Genomic DNA, 22,288 nt, shown 5'->3' on the forward strand with positions numbered 1-22,288 from the left:
TACTACAGTACAGTAGAGTAGAGTAGCCTACTCTAACTAACTAACTAACTAACTAAACCCCAACCCACCGAGATGAGGCGCGTTGCTGTGCACCATGAGCTCCTGGCCCAGGTCCCCGATAGTGTCGTGACAGCGCAGCGCGGCGAGTCTCGCGTCTCCATCGTGGAGGAACGAGTGCAGCTTCAGCAAGAAACCCTGGACCCCCGCAACGACGCTCGCGCTCTCCGCAGCCATGGCCCCGCGTCCGAGCACGAAGCAACGAGAGCGGAGAGACCGAGACCGAAACCGAGACTGTGGCCGCGACGGCGCTCCGCCCACCCGCGCGGGCTCGCACGCTTTCTGCGCGTGCGCACGGTTGCACGTGTTAAGAACTAGGGCGCAAATACAGTAATCCCGAAGTAAACATTTACGCGTTACTCGAAACAGAAGCACAACTCTTACTGAGATACGACTGAAAACATAATGTTGCCTCAAAGCAGTGAAGGTAAAAAAAAAACTGAACACACAGACTAGAGGGTGACTGAAGAAATGTGGCTGCGGCTTCCATGATTTACATGATGATAATTTTATTCACTTAGACGCTTTTCTCAAAGCGATTTACATGACATGATGAAGTGAAGACTTCACTTGGAAGTGGAACAATTTGTTCCGAGGAACTCCTAGACCCAGAAGAAGAATCCTCCTTACACGAGTCAGGGCCACAAGCGTCAGAGGGATGAGGCCCTGTCTCTCATCTTTAAAGTGCTCTGCACTCGCAGGACTCTACGGTATGCTTGAGATTTGATGGATCAAGTAGAGGAGTACCTTGGGGTCCTTTTCACGAGTGACAGCACAAGGAAAATGAAAAGAAACAAAAAGCCTGTAATCGGATGCTGTAAAGAACTGTGGTGCTGGAAAATGGAGCTGCCTCCTCAGGCAAAAGTCTTTGCTACACGCACGCTGTCCGCAACCGCTTGTCCCGAGTGGGGTCGCGGCAAACCGGAGCCTAACCCGGCAACGCGGGGCGCGAGGATGGAGAGGTGGGGGTGCACCCTCGACGGGACGCCAGTCCGCCACAAGGCACCCCGAGCAGGACTTGAACCCCAGACTCGCCGCACCACCGCCACGCCCCCCAGAGTCTCTGCTAGTAGGTCTACGTTCCCGCCCTCAGTTATAGTCATGAGCTCTGGGTAGTGACCAAAAGAACAAGCTCATAGGTGCAGCTAACAGATACGAGGTTCTCACAGGGCAGCAACACTCTGACAGCGTGAGGAGCTCGGTGGTGACGGAGGCCCTCTGAGTCACTGTCCCACCAGATCAAGATCAGCTCATAACTTAGCATTATACTGTGAACAGCTACCGCTAGTAACAGAAATACAAATCACTGGAGTCTGTATTCAAACATTTTATTAAATGTTTTATTTTAAAAGAACATGTTGATCCAAAATTTGCCAAAAGTGTTTTAAAAGGCCCATCAGAATGCATTTCACAATGTGGAGAAGAGCTGGGTAATCTGCAGAATAAAATGAAATCAAAAGATTGTAGGCAATGTCCTTAGCAACGTCAAAGTTGACGTTGAACTGCTCCACAAATGGAAACATCAGAGAGTCTTTCATGTTTTAAATTGGTAATCCCTTGGTTCCCTGGGTTATATATTTCTAACTGATAACAGTATTTGATTGTAAACAATCATTTAAAGTAGTAATGATCAATTCACGTGTGTTATTTCTAGAATAAATGAAAAAATACAAGACCTGGAAACCCTGGACCAGCAGTAAACAGCCATTTCAGAGGTGGTCTCGCTTTATATTTGTTACATAGTCGCTGTATTAAATGATCAAAAAGAGTATTCTCAGTTTTTGCATGTAGAAAATGTGAATTTCCCAGTCCTGTGATGCTTGGATATTTATAAAATAGATGTTTTAGGCAAGTTTCAAAAATACATATGATATGGTGCAGTTTCAATTTATCTGAGTCCTTATGTAAAAGTTTAAATTTAACCAAGCTATAAAATTTTAAACTTGACATAAACAGTAGGAGGAAAATTATTCTCTATATTACTTTTTGTAGAGACACTTCATGTTGCTTCTTACAAGTGTGACAGTTCCTAAATAAAGACTCATTAACTTATTAAAAAACATTTAATCTTACATTGTCATTTATATTTTTCACATGACATTAACAGTGTATTTATATTGCAAATGACAAAAAATTTTAAACATTTGAAACATTTTAAGAATTCTGTCACAAAGATAAATCTGAGAAAAGACACGGGGCAAGCACAGGTGTGTTTATTCTGCCCAGGGTGCAGGTGAGTGACTCAAAGAAAAGGTGTATAAACTTGTCTCAGTCACCTGCCTTTGGGCCCACAGTGTCACTGTGCTGGAAAAGTGGGACAATTAGCAGATCACAGGACACCAAACCAGTGACAGATTTGTACAAGACAAAGGAAAAACATCTCACATTAGTCCACTACTCTCCCACAATCCATTGCTGCAACAGCTGGAACCACAGCTGGTGGCTCAGGCTTAGAAAAAGACACAGTGCCAGCTTGCATTTATACTTTTCATAAGCGTATATCAATTAACGCAAGTAAACAGAGTGGGACTGCTACCACTCTTCCTACCATTCTCCCTTTTTCTTCAATGCACCGTTTTTATCCATCTCAGCATAAAATTCAGGCTCAGGGTCCTGTGGTTTGCCTTGGAGAGGAATTGCTCATAAAGCAACTTTTATACACAGTTTCTCAAAAACTCTGGAAGGACAAAAACTACTCCATCCTCCTTCACTGTCACTGTGTTCTAATTCAATTCATCTTTCTGCTCTTTAAGTATTCTATCCAACATCATCAGTCTCCTCTGTTTCCTCTTGGTCCTCTGTCTCCTCTTGTACTTCATTCCCTTCAGCTTCCTCCTTGAGCTCCTTCTCTCTCTCTCTTTCTTCCTCTTCATTAATCTCCTCTGTTTCCACTTCCTGGTTCTCCTCCATCTCCCGTTGCCCTTCATTCCCCTCTGTTTCCTCCTCCTGGTTCTCCTCCATCTCCTGTCGCCCTTCATTCCCCTCAGTTTCCTCCTCCTGGTTCTCTTCTCTTTCCTCTTCCCCTTTAATTGCCCCTGTTTCCTCCTCTTGGTCTTCCTCTGTTTTGTGTTCCCCTTCATTTCCCTCTATTACCTCCTCTGTCTCTTTTTGCAACTCAGTGTTTTCCTCAGTTGTATCCTCTGTTTTCTTCTCTGTATCCTCCCCCTCTTCATTTCTGTCTTTCATTTCCACATCTTCTTCATTCTCTGTCTCATCCAGTCCCCCATCATCCTTCTCTCCACACCTCTCCTGGATTAGGTCCTGGCCATCTCCTTCGATATTTGGATGAAACTGGAAATGGTCCACATCATCCTGCTCAGCTGGTGGGGATGGACTCTGCGGCATTATGCTGTGGTACCAGTCTCTGTTGTCCTCTAGCGTGTCCAGCATTTCCTGTGCATCTGGGTGCACCAGATCTCCCCATGTCTCCCAAAGCGGGTGCACAATGTAGTCAATGAAGCCCACCTGTATCACAAACACACAGAATCCTGTCACTGAAACCGGCCTGCACTTTAAACATAGACATCTGTCAGTGATAGCCACTGACACCACAACACACACTTGTTAAAATACTTTCTGAAACATTAAGACCTCTGCACAAATATACTATAACACTATATAGTTATATAACATATAACGCTACATAATAGACATTGGAAGTCGCTTTGGAGAAAAGCGTCTGCTAAATAAATAAATGTGAATGTAAATGGTCTCAAGGTCATAATAAAGACCACCCAGCAGCATCTCTACTGCCTGCAAAGCTTGAGAAAAGCCCATCTCCCACCCCCCATCCTCACCACATTTCAGCAGGACTGAAGTCAGGACCTGGCCAGTCTACAGTGAAAGATTTCTTCTGTGTAAACCGCTCTGTCATTGATTTACACCTCTTTGAAGTTGTCACACTGCTAACTTCTTCAGAGCTTCAGACACACAGACATATTATTGGATGTTATCCTTCAGTCCATTTCCTGATATAACTTGGAAGTCATTGTTCTCTCGATAACTGTAAGTCTTCAAAGTCCAAAGGCAGAAAAGCAGCCCCACACCATGATACTCCCACCACCGTGCTTCACAACATGTATGAAGTTTTTGAGTTTATCTGCTGCGTTTTCTTTTCTCCAAACAACCTTGTTAAACTCTAACCTCGTATTTCCACAAATAATTTTTCCAGTAATATTGTTAAATATCCTACTGGTCTTTTGCAAACTTGAGATGACAGCAATGTGTTTCTGGAGGGCAGTGGTTTTCCTGTGCAGCACCCTCCCATGAACGCCATTCTTTTTCAGTTTTTTCTTACTGTAAATCGATGCAGAGGTTATCAAGTACAAGTGATGCCTGTAGATCATTAGCTGTCACTCTAGGGTCCATTGTCACCTCTGTGTATATTTTATTTCAGTAAGCTTTCTAGGACAACAGCTCCAAGAGAGAGCTGCAACAGCACTCAATTACTTCTATTTGTGCCTGACTGGACTGATGGAGGCTCAGGTCTTTATAAATATTTCTGTAGCCCATTCCAATTTTATGAGCTGCAATACTTCTTCTTTTGAGGTCCTCTGAAATTTTTTTTGATTTGGTCATGTTACACTTCAACTGGTCTTTGTTATGAAGGCCAGGTAGCCAAACTGAAGAAACAGGTCACCTCAGACACACATACCTGAATGGCATCTCACTAACTGGAAACCCTGACTTTAATTACTGTGTTTGCTAGAGGTTCGTATACTTTTTCCCCTCCTTGATCTTGAATATTTAAATAATTTGAATTACACACACACACACACACAGACTGAAACCGCTTGTCCCAAGCGGGGTCGCGGCAAGCCGGAGCCTAACCCGGCAACACAGGGCGGAGGGCTGGAGGGGAAACACCCAGGACGGCACACCAGTCTGTCACAAGACACCCAAACCCTAGACCCACCAGAGTAAGCACAGGACAAACCCACTGCACCACCGCACTCCCCACTAATTTGAATTATACATACATACATACATACATTTTCTGAACCGCTTGTCCCATACGGGGTCGCGGGGAACCGTAGCCTACCCGGCAACACAGGGCGTAGGGCTAGAGGGGGAGGGGACACACCCAGGATGGGACGCCAGTCCATCACAAGGCACCCCAAGTGGGACTCGAACCCCAGACCCACTCGAGAGCAGGACCCAGTCCAACCCACTGCGCCACCGCGCCCCCATGGCTAATTTGAATTATAATAATGTAAATTGTTTTCTGTGTTATTTTTATTCATTATAACTTATATGAATATCAATCATATTTTAGAAGCCATTCATGTGAAATTTTCGAGAAATCCATAGGACTGTGAACTTCTTCCCACAACTGTACATAAATCCGTAAGTGAACCATACCTCTACCACCAACACAAAGAAAACAATGAAACTCATAAAAGCACAAAGACACAAACATACCTGTAAACAAAACCAGCCCACGTCACAGCAGAAATGCATCCGTCAGTACAGTTTGCCTGCAATACACACACGCACACGCACACACACCCTGTTTGTACCTGACTCTTCTCCACAGATGCAGTGTGTCTATCACACATAGCACTGATCTCCATGCCGCGTTCGCGCTCCTTGTCCCCCTGTCTGAAGAATTCTTCCATGATACGTTCGGTCCACTGGCGGTACACAGCCAGTGGCTTCGTGGGATTGCTGAGGTCTGCACAATGCACCATGATCCTCAGTACCTGCAGTAATACCCCCCCACAGGATCCCGGTGGTTACTACAGCCTTATACACATTAACCCTAATACAGACACACACTCATACAAGACCATAGCAGTTATTGTGATTTACATATATATATAAATATAGAAACATGAAATGTCTGAATGACTTTTATACACATACCAAGAGCAGAATGGTTACTTCAGTCTTATAACAGTTTTGAAGTTGTTTCATTCAGTTCCATTCCGTCCAATTCAACGTATTTTTATAGAGTGCTCTTCTCATCATAGAGCACTGAACAAAGTTTCAAGTCAAGAAACAATACAGTATAACAGGAAAAACTGTAGCTAACTCTTTGGAAGAACCAGCTAGCAGCTGAGGAGCAGAAAACAAAAAAAAGCTCCCATTGCAAAGAAGGGGATGCCAAAAGGTGCCATCCACACATAGAGCACACTCAAGATGTTACAGCATAGAAGCCCCTACTCATTCTCTGTGGTTAGTATAGTCCTCAGTCGACTCATCTATTCTTACCTCTATGCGGTCAGTGTAATGGTCCAGTAACAGCACTCCTGAACTTGTCACCTTTTTAGTCTCTACCATTGTTTTCAGATTGGCTAACAGACTCATGTGTTTAGACATATCAGTTGCTAGGACCTACATGGGGAGCAGAAAATGACAGTTTTTCAATTAATTGAACCAGAAGATAATCCAAACCAGCATTTACAAATGTTTTCATGAATATGTCAGTGCCCTCTGCCTTCCTTTGCTGGGATGTTGGAGAGTCTGTGTGACTGCAGGGCCCCACCATGTCAATGACCATCCTGCGCAAGCTTTGCCGTTGTCTCTTGCTCAGATTCTGAAAGATGTCACAGTTCTCCTCGTACAGAAGCTTGAAGCCCACTGCAAGGTGGTGGTTCTCCAGAACTGACTCGTCATTGTACATCAGGGCCAGTTCAGAATCTGGGAAAAAAAAAACATAAGTAGCAGAACCTTGACTTTATGCCTGGTCTCCTAAGACATGATATGCTGTTGGGTTCTGTGCTATGTGTTTTGGTGAAATGAGTTGGGTGTCATTGCTTTATTCCCTGTTCCACCAATCTTTCAGTAGTGTGAGTCCACGTCTGTGGTTTGTTAGACTCATGCATTTTTCAGATGCGATTAAAGCCTTCGCCAAGTTTTGGTTTGATACGATGTATTGTCAGCAGTCCTTGCTTGTAATTTACAGTATATGTTACAAGAAAGTCGTGCCCAGAGTCCAGTATCGCACTTCTGTTGCGTTGATTTGTTGTGCTCTGTTTATGCACATTGTAGAGTTACACTTTTCTACTGCAGTGACTCACTAGTGTTGATGAGGAACTGGTTAGAGACTCCAGGGTGATCCGCATCATGAATGGCAGCTGCAAAGAGAGCAGCGAGAATCTCGAGATCAGTAAAGACTGCCTAACAAAGAGAGGGGGGGGGGGGGAGGGAGAGAGAGAGAGAGAGAAAGAGAGAGCAAAACACATTCACACATGTTCATTCAGGGGGTCCTCTTTAAAAGAAGCACCAACATGGCATGTGCCTGCAGGTCCTTCCTGGTGGGTGTTTCGGTTCTTCATGAGAAGCTATTGGTCTGCTAACGACTCTAGTGGAAAAAAAACTAGAAGTGTGTGATACCACATGGACTGCAGGCAGAGTGTTTGTCCCAGCAGAGATTACAAAAGAAAGGACATCAGGTGGTGTAGCGGACATCACTGTCCACGGCGGATTGTCCCTACTGTAGTGCTCTAGACAGCCATAGAAGAATAAGGTGTCCACCCGTCACATCTGGACACTCGTGAGATAAAAAAGGAGCTTGCTGTGTAAAGGCACATATTGCTGTTGTGTGGTGCTGGAAAGCGTTCTTGTCCAACATTAGAATATTAACATTTAATGAGATGTTTGCTCACTTTGAGGGCAGGCGTGGAGAGCAGGACATGAGTGGACTGCGTAACATCGGCTGCATGCAGACTGTTGTGGTAGGACACACTCGCATGGTAGTGGTCCTCTAGGGTCATCACATAGGCCATCAATGTGTCCTCTGGCATTCGGAAGGTCTTCATGAGATCCCTTTCCTTTTCACAGCCATGCAAACACACACAGAGCCACGTAAACTTGGCCAAGGTCCATTGAAGATGTTGGAATGAAACATATGACTGCAATCCCAAAGGTCTGAAGGAGCCCCTTCTCACCCTGCTCTCTCTGAAGTACTGACTTTGACAGTGAGTCAGTTTATATATTGAACATAAAATGAAGTACATCAGCACAGACAAGCAAATGCTGATAAAACTAACTGGCAATTGAAAAATAGAAAATAAATCAATAATAATACATATAAAATTTTAGCTGGAGCAGATGGACATCCATTCAAGTTGACTTGAGGCCTGCCTTTGACTGGTCATCTTGCAAATCTCCACACACACCTACCTGGAAGATGGCAAACATAATGCAGCTAAGTGGCCGGTTACAGGACAGCTGAGCCACAGTGAAAATGCTGAAGTTCCATTTATCCAGATTTTCCAGTTCCTGGAGAAGTTAGAAAAATGTCACTTGTCACCACTATTTAAAAACTCCAAGTATCACCTAAGGGGATGATGAAACAGGGAAGTGTCACAATAAACAGACGGCCACGGATGACTCGCATCGGCTTCACCTCCATCAGTGCAGCCACAGCAAGTAGTGCAACGAAAGATGTGCCAAGTTACAAGAGAAGTCTGCAGATGTTCTATCCTTCTGCGAAGGAGGAATTTGAAAGAATAATGCAAGTGTGAGAAACAGGAGTCACAGAGTGAACGTAATAGTCCCACAGAACCCGAAGACTGTGTTCGTCTGTGTTAAAGCACAATAAATTGAAATTAGAGAAAGATCAATGTGCTCACCAAGTTTGACACACACACACACACACACACACACACACACACACACACACACACACACACACACACACCCCTTATCCTCCAGGTGGATGCACTTTAGTACTGTCATGATACTGCACTTAATACGTTTCAGTGTCTGTGTGTGTACTCATGTGTAGTGGTATCCGTCTCTGTGAATAACAGTGTGCATGAGCACCTACCTGTGTGTGTTATTTAGTAGTGACACGTGAATGTTGGAGCTCACCTGGGCCAGCACATCTTCATGCTCGGTGTGGACCCCAAATCGAGGCAGAGTTGCCCTGGAGTCTTCGGACAAAACCCCAACTCCACTGGTCTGACATGGTGCTGAGTTCTGCTCCTTCTGGTTGGGGGGCAGGAGCTCCACCTCATTTTGCTTGTCTGAGGGAAATCACATGTATCTGTACCTTTTCTGCAAATAGTGACACCGAGCAGACAGGTATGGGTGCGTAGGGTCGGTAGAGGCGGAGAGGCGTGGGTACGTAGGGTCGGTAGAGGCGGACCGGCGTGGGTACGTAGGGTCGGTAGAGGTGTACAGGTGTGGGTACGTAAGGTCGGTAGAGGCGGATAGGTGTGGTTACGTAGGGCCGGTAGAGGCGGATAGGTGTGGTTACGTAGGGTCGGTAGAGGCGGATAGGTGTGGTTACGTAGGGTCGGTAGAGGTGTACAGGTGTGGGTACGTAAGGTCGGTAGAGGCGGATAGGTGTGATTACGTAGGGTCGGTAGAGGCGGACAGGCGTGGGTACGTAGGGTCGGTAGAGGCGGACAGGCGTGGGGACGTAGGGTCGGCACAAGGGCACAGGAGTGGGTACGTAGGGTCGGTAGAGGTGTACAGGTGTGGGTACGTAAGGTCGGTAGAGGCGGATAGGTGTGGTTACGTAGGGCCGGTAGAGGCGGATAGGTGTGGTTACGTAGGGTCGGTAGAGGTGTACAGGTGTGGGTACGTAAGGTCGGTAGAGGCGGATAGGTGTGGTTACGTAGGGTCGGTAGAGGCAGACAGGTATGAGTACATAGGGTCAGTAGAGGTTGTCACACGCACACACCCAGTTTCAGTAAGGTGTGTTTTTTTATAGTTTTATTTTTTAAACTTTCAGTGGAGCATTGAACCACGCGGCATAAAAAGTCAGTTAAGGAACGTTTGTTTTCATCACAGGAAGAGGAAACGCAGGAGGAATGATCCACGGAGGTAGTACCAATTGAATCTCTGGAAAGTCACGCATTTGTAGTAAAATTAGTTTTCATTGCATTCAGTGTTCAGAAGAAAAGCAGAATATATAAAAATGTAACTGATCAGAAGATATTAGCCGTGATATTAGATATTAACTGCTATAAAAATGAAAGGGTGTGTGTTTGAGTGTGTAAATATAAGCAGACAGGCGAGTAGCTTTCAGGCACAGGTGGGCTTGGTGTCACAGGAGTCCTTGTCCAAGTGCAGCAGCTGCACTCACCCAGGAATGTGCTGGAAATGTATTCGGACACCTGGACTCCAGAGCGACTCATCTCAGACAGGTGGGAGAGCTCTCGGTTCAGCATCCGCTTAAACTGTGGGCGGAGTCAATCAGGATGAGAGAGTGTGTTTGTTTTGTGCTCCTTCTCTCACAGTGAATACACACACACACACACACACACACAGCCCTGTGAAGTCCATTGTTCATGCTCATCCTCACAGACCCACAGCGTTTCATAACCAGTCTCCATGGCAACAAAAAAGGTTTCCCTGGCAACCGAATCTTCACATTGTTCAGGATCAGTGTTGGTGTTTCGGAAAAACACCACAACGGTGAGCAGATGGAGAGACGTGACATACATCCTACAGCAGTGAGACTCGGAGAGAGACACCACACACGGTAGCACTCAGCGGGCGTCTCTAAGAAAGTGCACAAAGAGTGCCCAGCTGGACAGCAGCGGGAAACGCACCACACACAGCTGGGTGTTAATCTAAGTGACGCTATGCACAGATGGGGGGCAGTCTGAGTGAGAAAACACACACAGTGGAAGGATGACCGCAGGTCACGTTGTCACACACTCTCACATGGTGGTTGTCGGTGCCACGGTACGAGTGTCAGTCAGCACAGGTGAGATCTGCACCTTGGTCGAGGCCATGTCGCTGACGGAGCGGTGCGTTTGGATGGTCTCCAGCTGGTCCAAACACCAGTCCAGCTCCTCCAAGGTCTCGCGAGCCAGCTGCTGGTAGGTCTCCTCTGTGAGGTCACATGAAGGCAACACCAAGGTCACATGACTGTGCTGATGTTTGTGCGTGGATGAGTGCGAGTGTGAATGTGAGTGATGCAAAGGGTATCGAACTAAACGTACCGGAGAGCACTGTCCTGGGAGTGGTTTGCTGCATTCCCAGTGGAGACCTCCTGCATGTTACAACAGGGATGCGTGAACAGCGCCACCTACTGGCCATTGTGGGGAATGCAACATTATTTTGAGGCCGATGGAAAAAAGGCTTCACCACGTTCGAGGAACCACACAAGGCATCATACTTTCACAGTTCAGTGACACAATGCTACTCACACACACTCTGTCAAACACGCTCTCACACACTCACAGACTGTCACAGACGAGGTGGTAACATGGTTTTCATTGACTGCAGTGACAGTTTGGATTGGCAGGTTTCACCGAAAGCAAGACACTGACTTGACCGTGGGTGATGAGACGTTGGCGAGGAGGGCAAAGTTGCTTCTTACAGATCGCAGACTTGCCAGAACCTGGAAAGAGAGGAGAGCCCGATGAGTGATTGTGAGCGATGCTCTAGGCTGTATGAGTCGTCCTCAGGGGTAAACCCAGCTGGAATTCAGGGCTCAAGAACCGAGGGACTCGGATCACCAACTCCGTGTGCAAAACAGCCTCACCTGAGCAAAAGGGGTGACAATGAAGTCTTCTGTGAGCCTGAGGAGAGGAACGACAAGGACATAAAAGTCAAGCGTGCAAACAACAATTAGTGAATAAAACAAAGTACATAAAATTTCCTCCCACAGTGCAAAGACATTCTGTTCAGCTGAGCTGGGAACTACAAACTGACCTTTCTGAACATCAGCGCATATGTGAGAAACGTCCAAAGAAAGGTCAAGAATGAGGAAGGTGATGGCATGTGAAGGTACAAACAATGGGACTTCAAAGTCACAGTGAATGAAACACGCAGTATTGGAGGAGAAGTGATTACTAAGCATTTTACGCACAGGCTCCTCAGGTTTTGGATGTCTGAGCCACAGATTGCTAAAGGCAAAAACATCTTCCAGTTTATTTGTGATTGCACTTTTCTTTAACTCTTTTTTAAAAACATCTGTGGAGGAACAAATATGACCTGCGTTTACCCTCTGAGCTGAGAGATGGCAGTAAAGAGCAGCCAAATGGAAGAGGAGTGTGGGACCACCTGAATTCAGCTCACTTCCACAGTGTTTACAGCTCCTGCCTGGGGATCCTGAGTGTCAGCGATCAACAGCAAGATGAGGAACGCTACGTACGCTTATGGGATCAATCAATCAGTCATTACCTGGCATTCAATGGGAACTTGTGGAGGTCACATATTTTTTTTACATTTATTCAGTTAGCAGACACTTTTCTCCAAGGCGACGTACATCCCAGCGAAAATACAATGTGTTCATTACATTAGGAGAAAGAGACGCGTGATTCTTAAGTACAGTTAGTTTGTTTCTTTCCACCATATGAACCAATGTTCAGTCATATTTTGAGTCATTGTTAAATTCTGCAACGGAGTGTCATCACATGCAGAGTGTACCCTGCCTAGCCTTGGGCTCTGTGCTTCTGGAACAGGCTCTGGACCACCATGACCCCAAATTGGCCAAGTGGTTAACAACAGGAAAGGTGAAGTGGATCATTTTTCAATTGGAACACAGCTTGAACTGCATAAAAATATTAATGTCTCTAAAGGTTTTTTTTTTTTTTAACCTATTATAGCTCTCTGAGACATTTACAGAAACCAATCAGCAAATCAATCAAGTGACACCTCAATAACAATTAACCTTCCATGGATTGTGACTCGGTGGTGAAAAATGACTTTGGATTTACAAACAAAAAAGACTTCCGAACACACATGGGGCCCCAGTTGTGTTTGCAGCTGTGAGTTCCGAGGACTAGTCAGTGAGCTTGTAATACACACAGTGCATTTAGAGACTGTGCAGAGATATGGAGCGGGAGCCTCTTACCCTTCGCTGGTAAGAGAGGAGTTGCGGGACATGGCCTTGGGAGACAGGTCGTAGTCGGAGTCCGAGCGGTACAGGAAGGACTCGCGCCGCTGGCTCAGTGCGAAGTAGGGGTGCAGCAGCAGACCTGGACTCGCCTGCGAATCCAGAGGACTCCGTTCTTGGGATGGAACATTGTCCACCTCCAGGCTGTGAGAAACGCAACTTGTGAGACCAGGGAGGGACTAGTGGAAATATTCACCTGACCAGGTGCGCCTCTCGCATGGCCCCTACCTGTCCGAGTCAGCGTGAGTGATGGCGATACGTGGGGGGATGTGGAGCGGCAGGGTGGTGGGGCGCGACACGCTGCTCAGGAGCTCTGGAGAGCGGGGACGCTCCCAGGGTCGCAACGATGGTACCTGCAGACTGGTGGAGAGCCTGCGACTCCGCCCCCGCCGTAGCTCCGCTCCCAGAGTGCTGCTCGACGTGTAGGAGCGACTGTAACGAGTGGGCTCCGTTCCCTCATGGCCAGACAGACCATCCCGGCTCTTCTGTAGACAGATAAAACATAAAAAGTCTCCCAGAGTATTTTTCACTATACTACACTATACTATTTAATACATGTACATGTAAAAGTAAGAGGTAATATGAGGGGTGTCTCTCCTATTACCTTGTACTGAGTGCGACTTACTGCAGTGACAGTGGTCACGGCCAAAGGTCATAAAAAACATTAGAAAGACTCGCCATTCCCACTGTGTCCGCAAACTGAGGAACCAACAAATACCAGGCTACTTACAGTGATTTACCCATTTATGTGTAATTTTTAGCATATCAGCTCAGGATGAGTCGCTTCGTCAAGGTTTCTGCACCTTGGCCTTCAAACTGAAGGTGACAGCAGTAACCACAGCGCCACCTGCTGTAGCTCACAACACAGGAACTCAAGAGCGTCGCATTAAACGTGCAGTCTCCTCGAGACACCGTGACATTCACAAATGTTTGCTGTGATTTAGAAAAACCTCAACGAGAAGTGCTGAAAAAACTCTAGAGAAGTGTCATTTTCCAGTGTCTTTTGGGTGTTTTATATTGCCTCTGTAAGCGGCTCTCACCTCCTCCCCCATCACAGTCAGGACACTCCTGCTCTTCTTCATGTTATCAGGCTCTGTCTTCACTTGGGACTGGACACAGCCACAACCCGGAGTACACAGGAAGCATTGGCTGGTGACATGGCGCCCCACGATGGGCTGATTAATCTTCAGGAAGTCTGTCTACCCATGGCCCAGTGCAGGAAGATCTAGTGACTGCAGTCCTGGTGCTGGCTGAGATCAGGAACGGTGCAGAAATGGTGTCAGATCCTATGGCTAGGGGAGAACACCACCCCCGGGCTAAAACAAGCACAGTGTAATAACATAACATAACTGGTCAGTGTGTTCTGTGTGGTAAATTGATGAATACAGTCAGCAGCGTTCAGTGTATTTCTCCCTCAACCATCGATAACGTATTGCAGCATCAGTGTCAATACATCCATCGCTCTCATAAGCAGGATCACTTGTTCTGCGAAATTACCCTGCTGTGGCTGCATCGAACCTTCATTTGTCATGGGAAAAAACTGGTTCCCAAGGAAAACAACTTGCCATATCATTTACCTTACGTCACATTTATTCATTTAGCACATGCTTTTGTCCAAAGCAACACACATCTGTAATCAAAGTTTTGCTCTCTTGCTTCCAGAGTTATCAAAACGTCTTTGCATTTTAAAACTTTCAGAGAAACTCTGTAAGAGCAGCCTTTTCTTCAAAGCACTGCAACCACTGTTGCTGCTTTGTCACAAAATGCTTAAGTCAGCAACTCTTTTTCACACTTGCAATTCCACGGTTTTGCAGTAAACACAAACAACATTCATATCAATTGTTTTCAGCTGAACGGGGGGCGTGGTGGCGCAGTGGGTTGGACCACAGTCCTGCTCTCCAGTGAGTCTGGGGTTCGAGTCCTGCTTGGGGTGCCTTGCGACGGACTGGCGTCCCGTCCTGGGTGTGTCCCCTCCCCCTCCAGCCTTACGCCCTGTGTTGCCGGGTAGGTTCCGGTTCCCCGTGACCCCGTATGGGACGAGCGGTTCTGAAAATGTGTGTGTGTGGGTGTGTGTGGGTGTTTTCAGCTGAAGACAAAATTGGATTCCTCATTGTAATCAACCCATCACACAAACTTCCAGCTTCACCGCACTGGTGTAATTTATCTGCTGCAAAATACTCCAACACTAAATTTTGGGGCCATGAGCTCTTCATGACAGTTATCAGTGTGCCGGAGGAGCTTCAAGATGGAAGAACGAGAGCAAAGGCAGCAGTAACACTGAGCTGTGTGAGCAAAGCATGTTGGTATGAGATAGTGGTGAAGGTAGGGGAGGCGCAGTCAAGACCACCACATACTCTACGTGTGTACAATTACAGCAGGAGATCACAGAACAAGACTGCAGAAGGTGGATTCTCCACGCAACATGTTTCTTCATAAGCTGCACTGAAAAAATGTAAGATGTGATGTTGAGGAAAACGTGGCCTGACAGTGATCAGAGGTACGATACTGTAATCATTCTGAAATCAGTAACTCCGCTGACAATGTCATACTAACTCGTATTTTCTTCCCATCATTTAGACCTTCTTCCTATCATATACAGTATCACTGCATCGAGCACAGGGACAGCTGGTAGCATGGCAGTTACAGCTGCTGCATTTAGACCCAAAGGTTGGGGGGTTCGATCGCCACCTCTGGCTGTAGTACCATAAAAAGTCCTCTAGTAATACTACCCAGCTGTATAAAGGGGTGAAATAATTCCAAGTAGCTCAACACTCTAAGTTGTTTTGGAGAAAAGCATTTGCTACAGCTAAATTAATGAATGTAAACACTGATTACACTGTAACAGTTTCATTGTACAGTTCTGAGTGCATAAAGTACTTCCTTGCTTTTGAGGATGTGGTCAAGTGTTCTGATGGCGCGTGAGCATTTTGTAGTTGTGTTACTTGTGTGTCAGTTGCGTTACTTTGAAAATGCGATCAAGTGTTTTGTGGGGACTGAATTAGTTCTGAAAATGAAAACTTTTAGGAATTGTGTATAAACGTTTGAGAAAAGAGTCAAATACGAGTGTTATTTTTATGCATGACAATAATGACAGCAATACATTTTGAAATAACTGTGGCACAAATTGTTTCTAGCTTGCATGTTAATGTTATATTTTAATTCATTATCAATTGGTACCTCTACACTGTTTGGATTTTCTATGATATTTTACATGTGTTTTGAGTCTTTTGTTGAAGTTACAACTATGGAAATTTCATCAACATCTTTTGATAATGTTTTCATCTTATTATACTGTTGTGTTTCTTCCTGCACACACACAGTCTGAAACCACCTCTCCCAAGGGGGGTCACGGCGAACTGGAGTCTAACCTGGCAACACAGGGCACAAGGCTGTAGGGGGAGGGGACACACCCAAGATGGGATGCCAGTCTGTCGCAAGGCACCCCAAGTGGGACTCGAACCCCAGACCCACCGGAGAGCAGGACCCGGTCCAACCCACCACGCCCCCCTGCTCCTGCTCATTATCCTTTAAAAATTATTAATATCTATCAGATTATCGAGTTGTATAGGTAACAGCATATGAGAAATAAGACTGAGTTTGCTTATTTCATTATACCAAAACACTGCAAAAAATGCTGCTGAGACGGTCCAATATCACAGTGAGGGGGGCGTAGTTGTGAACTTTGTATCATTGAGTTCACTGCTAAGAGCAACTTTCAAAATTCTCAACTGATGGAGTGGGCGTGGTCTTATTGATGGAATGGGCATGGTCTTATTGATCGCATGCATGTGGTTTTCCTGTTGAAGTGGGAGTGGTCTTATTGATTGTACAGGTGTGCTTTTCCTAACAGTGTGGATGTGGTCTTGCTGGTCTTACATTTATTCATTTAGCTGACACTTCTCTCCAGAGTCATCTACAATATTAAGTTAGCTACAATTACAATTATTCACCCATTTATACAGCTTGGGAATTTTACTGGAGCAATTTAGGACAAGTACCTTTCTCAAGGGTCCTACAGCTGGAGGTGGGATTCAAACCTGCAACTTTTGGCTCCAAAGGCAGCAACTCTAATCCCTACACTAGCAGCTGTCCTTGTCGGTGTGATTTTTCTCAGTTTCAGTGACAACCTACCAAAACACAAGATCCATGAGAAATCCCATCATTTAAAATGGCTTGTAAAAAGCCAGTCTTAACGGAAGTCATTTTTGAAGAAAGCTGGTTTCACTGTGGTAAAGGACACAGATCAGTCTGGGTACATCTGTTGAATGAACTTAACTCGCACTTCACACAGCTTACCTTGCAATGTAAATGAAAGGCTGAACCACATCTTCTACTAACCTTCCGTGTCAAGAGAAACTGGTTCAGAGGTGGCCAATCGCACAGGGAAGTGTCTTGATGGAGGGGTCAGACTTTGCTGCTTCGCTGAGACCGTTCTGGCGGAAGTCCATCAACCAGAGTGACTGTGGTAAAGTCATGGCCAGTGTTTTCCTGCACAAAAGCACATTCAGAGAGGATTTCCACACCTCCCTTGTTCCACACATACCACACAGCCATCTCTTTGACTGTTCCCCAAACACACACACACACTACCATCACCATGACTGTTCCTCTGCCTCCTCCGATAACTGACCAGCTGTCATATTTACATACTGACTAATGCTGTACTTTAGAGTTCCCGTTACCATACCATTACCATACAATTACTGCACCATAATGTTCACGCAGTAAGGCTGCACTAGTCCCTCGCATGATTGCTGTGATCCTTCGTAGCACACATGCTGCCTTTTTTCTTTAACACACACGTCCCTTCAGGCACAAACACACCCAGGTCCCACCCTGCCACACACACTCTTGTGGAGCTGCACCCTCATGGTGTTGTGAATGAGCACACATAAACACGTACGTGCACACACACATACACACACTGTCAGTGGCAAACGCAGCAGTGACACCGGGATAAAACCAGCTCACCTCCTCTCCTCCATTGCAGGCTGCTCTGTGTGCCCCTCCCCCGCCTCTGCGGATGAGCAGGACCACGGTCGGCGTGGCTACATGAACGCTGTGTGCAGGACCAACGTGTCCACATGAGCAGAGGGACACTGCCGCGAGCGCCCCCCTCCCAGCAGACTGCAGTGCAGCACAGACACACACGCCAGTGAGGACCCCTCATTCACAGGGACCAGGCTTTGTTAAGGCGCTTGCTGGGCTCAGGCGCTCCCCCCCCTCCCTCCGCTGTCCTGCAGTCTGCGGCGCCTCCAGGAGAGAGCTGATGGCGCTGCTGCGCAGGCTGGAGAGGAGAACACCTCAACCCAGGTGGCGTGTCCGTTCTAGTTGAGCGGAGTGGGGATTCAGTGTTATGGTAGATGGGTCGTGGGGGGGGGTCTGTGGGCTTCGCCCCCAAGTGCTGTGTCGCTCCCTTCTTTCATTCCGTTCCCACTGAGAACTTCCACCGTGTTCCTCCTGTCTCTCTGAAATCGTACCACATTTGCACTCCAGGATGTACAATACAGTCCCTTCTTGAGCTCATGATGTGGACACCTGGCTTTTCTGGGATCTCTCTCTAGTTCTGGACCATTAACCCCTGGGAAAAAATGTTCGTATTTTCTCCGTTTGCAGTTTTTTTACCATTATATCTCATCAGATCTTTTTGTCACTTCTAGCTGTATACTGTATGAATGGAGTCGGAGAGAGAAAACGTGACACCACTCTTGTTTTCATATTGCTTCCCTGCTGTGGAAGATTATTAAATGTACAATCGTTGGTGTAAAACATTAACTGTCCTTTACTGAGCCAAATTACACATGTAAATAAAGTCCAGTGTCTGAATAGAGCCAGGCGTGATTTGGGGTAGCCCTCTCCATATAATTTTATTCTGCATTAGCTCTAAAACCAGCAAAACATAGAGAATCATAGAGGCAAGTCATGCCAAAGTCACAGGATGTTTCTGGAGACTGAAAATGGAGCCGGGGGCCCTTCAGAAGCGTTTTGGCAATCAATCTGGTGCGACTGGTAGAACCGTAGGCGACAAATTGACAGGAACTCTAACTTATTACACACAGTACACTGAAGCATTTGTGTCTGTTTTGCAGATAGTGATAACCCAAGAGTTCATAATAATGACGTGATGAAACCTAAGAAACTACCTATCATCTGTAGTCCCCAGCGCTGGAGAGGAGGCTGACCTTCACTGGAAAGACCTGGTCGTGGTAACGGAGATCTGTCCACATCTCCCCCAAAAACCAACGTAAGCACTGGAAGTTCTTTGCTTCCTTCATCACACCATGAGTTGCATGAATTGTGCCCAAATCTTTGGGTTGCTCTTACTCTCGCACTCAATCTTTTCGAAGCTTCGCCTCATGTGCTGGCAGACAGCAATCGCAATGTGAGGGTGTTGCCTTCAGTGTATACATCCGGCTCCAGCTGTGACCAGGGCTCCTCCATCTGCCTTCATATTTACCACCTCCTCGTGATCTCCTTCTGCATACAAGGACCCACAGGAAGGAAACCCACCTTACTTAGCGTACCCACATTCCACCGCACCTTTTTCACCTTGTGACGGTGCTCCTCCGGGCCTGGATCAGCTCAGCCCTGGCCTCCTCCGTGACCGAGGTTTGAACCAGCACTCAGCCTGGCCCTTCTCCAGCTCCTCATGCTTCTTCTGGAACTGTTCCATGGGCTCCACCCTGGTCTCAGGCAGGGCGACACACACATGCCTGGAGTGTCTACCTGGACACGTGTCCATGGTATTGATGGGACGATTGAACGCTGAACATACCTGGTGTCTGCACCAAACCAGGTGTCCATGGTTTTAACAATATTAATAGGTGTTGGATGTACCTGGTGTCTCCACCTGAACAGGCTCGGGGTGTCGACGTTCAGGTCAGATTCATCAGTTATTCCCTGCGACACCTCGATATGGTCCCACCTGCTATAATCTGTTGTTGTCATGGCTGCGGTTACATCCTGTCATGTGACTCGCTGCTACTGAAAAGAAAGACAATTAAGAGATTTAACAGGACATTGATCGGCCGTGTATCTGCATAGCCACTTGGAGAGGGACTCAGAAGTAGGACACAGTGTGTACACAGCGGGGCCAGAAGCACTTGTGCATCCCTCTGCCAGGGAAATCTGTTTGAAATCTCCTATTCTGCTTCTCTATGTTACTTCATCTGGACACTTGTGCAATCATGTCGATCGCAACGATGTCACCGTTAGTGCTACCAGACACGGAGCAGAGCGGCATCCTGCTGAAAAGCACAGCTTTTGTGGATATTTAGACATTTAATAAGTGCTATGAATTTCACTACTCGATCCCAAGGTGCTTGAGTGTAATTTCCAGGTCCATCCAGCCATCCATCCATCATTTTATTGGTCTTCAGAGCTCTGCATCCTGCTGAACATTCTAAAAGAGTGATGTTACAGAATACTCATGCAGCGAGTGTTCATTGGACAAACCCTGAAGACGCAAAAAGAGCTCTCCCTGAAATTATTAAGGACAGATGTGTCGAACAAAAGCTGTGAAGGTACTAATGTTTCCTCTTATTCCTGCATTTGATAAGAACTACTGCAGTTTCCATGCAGGCCACCAGAGGGCAATAACACGCTTCTGTTTTGATGCCGAAAGAGTTCAATCTCACAGGGATTGGGGTTTATTCTCGTAATCCTAAATTCCCAGGTGCTGCTTGTTAGTCTCGTTATGGTTGTAATTTGTTAACGTGTGCATTTATTGACTTGGTTGTGGGGCTGTGCAGAAGGATCCATTTTCCGAAATTCCACACACACACAGTCCGAAGCCGCTTGTCCTAAGGGGGGTCGCGGGGAGTCGGAGCCTAACCCGGTAACGCAGGGCGGAGGGGACACACCCAGGACGGGACGCTAGTCCATCGCAAGGCACCCCAAGCGGGACTCGAACCCGAGACCGGACCAACCCAACCCTCTCCCCCTCCCTGAATCCTATACCGAACACTGCTGAAGTTGCCGTGGTCACCTCACTAGCTAGCACGCATGTCACAAAACGTGGGCGTGTCGTAACGTCAAGTGGAAGGCGGAGTTGGTATCGCGTTTTTCCGGGTGTTCGGAGCATACCTCACTCAAGTGTGTTTTTCATCATAAATCCGTGTGGTGTTCGTAAATTCATGGGGACAGTGACGTAGTACACAGATACCCCTACCCTCCTTCCCCTCCCCCGGCAGCTCGAGATATCACCTGTAGTGTACTGCATGGAATTTCTACGTCTAGCAGTTCACCCTATTAATTTATTGTTCTTTGTAGCTCAGCTGCTTCGAATTTCTGCTTCATTCTGATTAACGACTGGAAAACGGGAGGTCAAGAAATTCACTTCAGTAACAGTAGGTGTGACTTCGTGGGAATATTACAATAATATAATATTATCAGTCTCTCGCTAACATAACCATGATTTCATTGTCCATGGACAAAAGAAGTACAATTTCATAAAATAAAAAGAGAAAACATTTACAGCAATATATTACATGCACAAACCTTGTGCCTCTTCGAAGGGTTGCTAATCTTTATATCAAATAAATTCTTTCCTTCTTGTAGCACGCAGCTAACCACCGGCTTGGCTACGTTATATCTGCGCGCCAACCGCATTAAAATAATTGGGGATTATAAACGCAAGGGCTCTTGGGAAAACGAGACCGTGTCAAAATAAAAGCCCCCTCCTAATAGCAACACGCCATTGCTGCAGTAATATGACAAAATAAAAGCAGAAATACAAACGGAAAACATACGGTATTCACGAAGGAAGACAAGTTTTAAACATCAGCTGGGCTCCTCTACAGTTATTACGTAATCATTATTGTTTAAAAATGTATGACTTTAGTTCATAGCAGCTTAGACACAACAAAGTGAGTTTTTCCAATAATTTCAGTAACAAATTCAAGGAGTGACTTCAATCATGCACAAGTCCAGATGTTCCTTAGTAAAGGTTATGCAGTATGTGCTCCGGATCAAGAAGGAGCATTTCTCTAATTGTCTATAAGTGTGTGGCGTAAGGACCTCTCTGCGGTGCACAATGTCTCCGCGCTCCAAACCGGAACACCTTGCTGTTGATGTTGTGATTTAAATTTGGAATGTTAATCTTTAGGTGCCTTGGAATCGAGGTGTAAAAGTGAAACGTTTCCCGCACAGACGCGTGTCGGTTCTCTAGCCGATAGTTCCTGCGTCGACCATGATGGTGCATGTTGGTGGTAATGATGTTTGTTACCAGCAGTCGGAGGTGTTAAAGAGCCGCTTTATTTCTATGTGTAATAAGGCCAGAAGGAAACGTCATAATCTAATAGTGTCTGGTCTTTTACCCAAACTCTTCATGGGGGACATGTGGTGCCGCTCTCATGGCATTTCATTCGTTAATAATTTAGATGATTTCTGGGAAAGGCCCAGATTCTTCATGCGCGATGCTCA

General features: G+C 46.3%; 2 protein-coding genes across 10 annotated transcripts in view; both read right to left on the bottom strand.

Moving 5' to 3' along the window:
• LOC108919710 (DNA-dependent protein kinase catalytic subunit-like) overlaps positions 1-319 on the bottom strand; it is a 54,902-nt gene extending 54,583 nt beyond the window's left edge. Inside the window, 1 exon segment of the mRNA XM_029251158.1 lies at positions 69-319. Coding sequence (XP_029106991.1) covers positions 69-234 — 166 coding nt within the window. The 5' untranslated portion in view covers positions 235-319.
• A 1,935-nt stretch (positions 320-2,254) lies between these two features.
• On the bottom strand, positions 2,255-21,512 carry LOC108919746 (cAMP-specific 3',5'-cyclic phosphodiesterase 4C-like). Of its 9 annotated transcripts, XM_029250782.1 has the most exons (21): positions 21,365-21,512; positions 19,641-19,849; positions 19,406-19,548; positions 17,837-18,333; positions 17,204-17,353; positions 13,906-14,115; positions 13,094-13,350; positions 12,824-13,009; positions 11,510-11,546; positions 11,295-11,365; positions 10,965-11,014; positions 10,740-10,852; positions 10,100-10,193; positions 8,878-9,032; positions 8,185-8,283; positions 7,668-7,832; positions 7,080-7,179; positions 6,545-6,699; positions 6,271-6,393; positions 5,577-5,759; positions 2,255-3,522 (listed from the first exon to the last, which is right to left on the bottom strand). In XM_029250782.1, the coding sequence occupies exons 6-21, from the start codon at positions 13,945-13,947 to the stop codon at positions 2,815-2,817; spliced, it is 2,538 nt and encodes an 845-aa protein (XP_029106615.1). In that variant the 5' UTR covers positions 13,948-14,115; positions 17,204-17,353; positions 17,837-18,333; positions 19,406-19,548; positions 19,641-19,849; positions 21,365-21,512; the 3' UTR covers positions 2,255-2,814. The 9 variants fall into 9 exon arrangements, with proteins under 9 accessions (XP_029106615.1, XP_029106608.1, XP_029106624.1 ...); XM_029250775.1 differs by having other exon boundaries at positions 19,406-19,846; XM_029250791.1 differs by having other exon boundaries at positions 13,094-13,347; positions 19,406-19,849.
• Positions 21,513-22,288: the final 776 nt, after the last annotated feature.

This window comes from Scleropages formosus, chromosome 1, assembly GCF_900964775.1.
Source record: "Scleropages formosus chromosome 1, fSclFor1.1, whole genome shotgun sequence".
Taxonomy (NCBI): Eukaryota; Metazoa; Chordata; class Actinopteri; order Osteoglossiformes; family Osteoglossidae; genus Scleropages; species Scleropages formosus.

Excerpts from the sequence above, each read along its gene's own strand:
- LOC108919746 (XM_029250775.1), bottom strand. The coding sequence starts at position 13,947 with ATGAAGAAGAGCAGGAGTGTCCTGACTGTGATGGGGGAGGAG. Across the intron at positions 13,010-13,093 it reads ACTCACGCTGACTCGGACAG|CCTGGAGGTGGACAATGTTC; the intron begins GTAGGGGCCATG and ends CGTTTCTCACAG. Across the intron at positions 9,033-10,099 it reads CATTTCCAGCACATTCCTGG|ACAAGCAAAATGAGGTGGAG; the intron begins GTGAGTGCAGCT and ends GATTTCCCTCAG.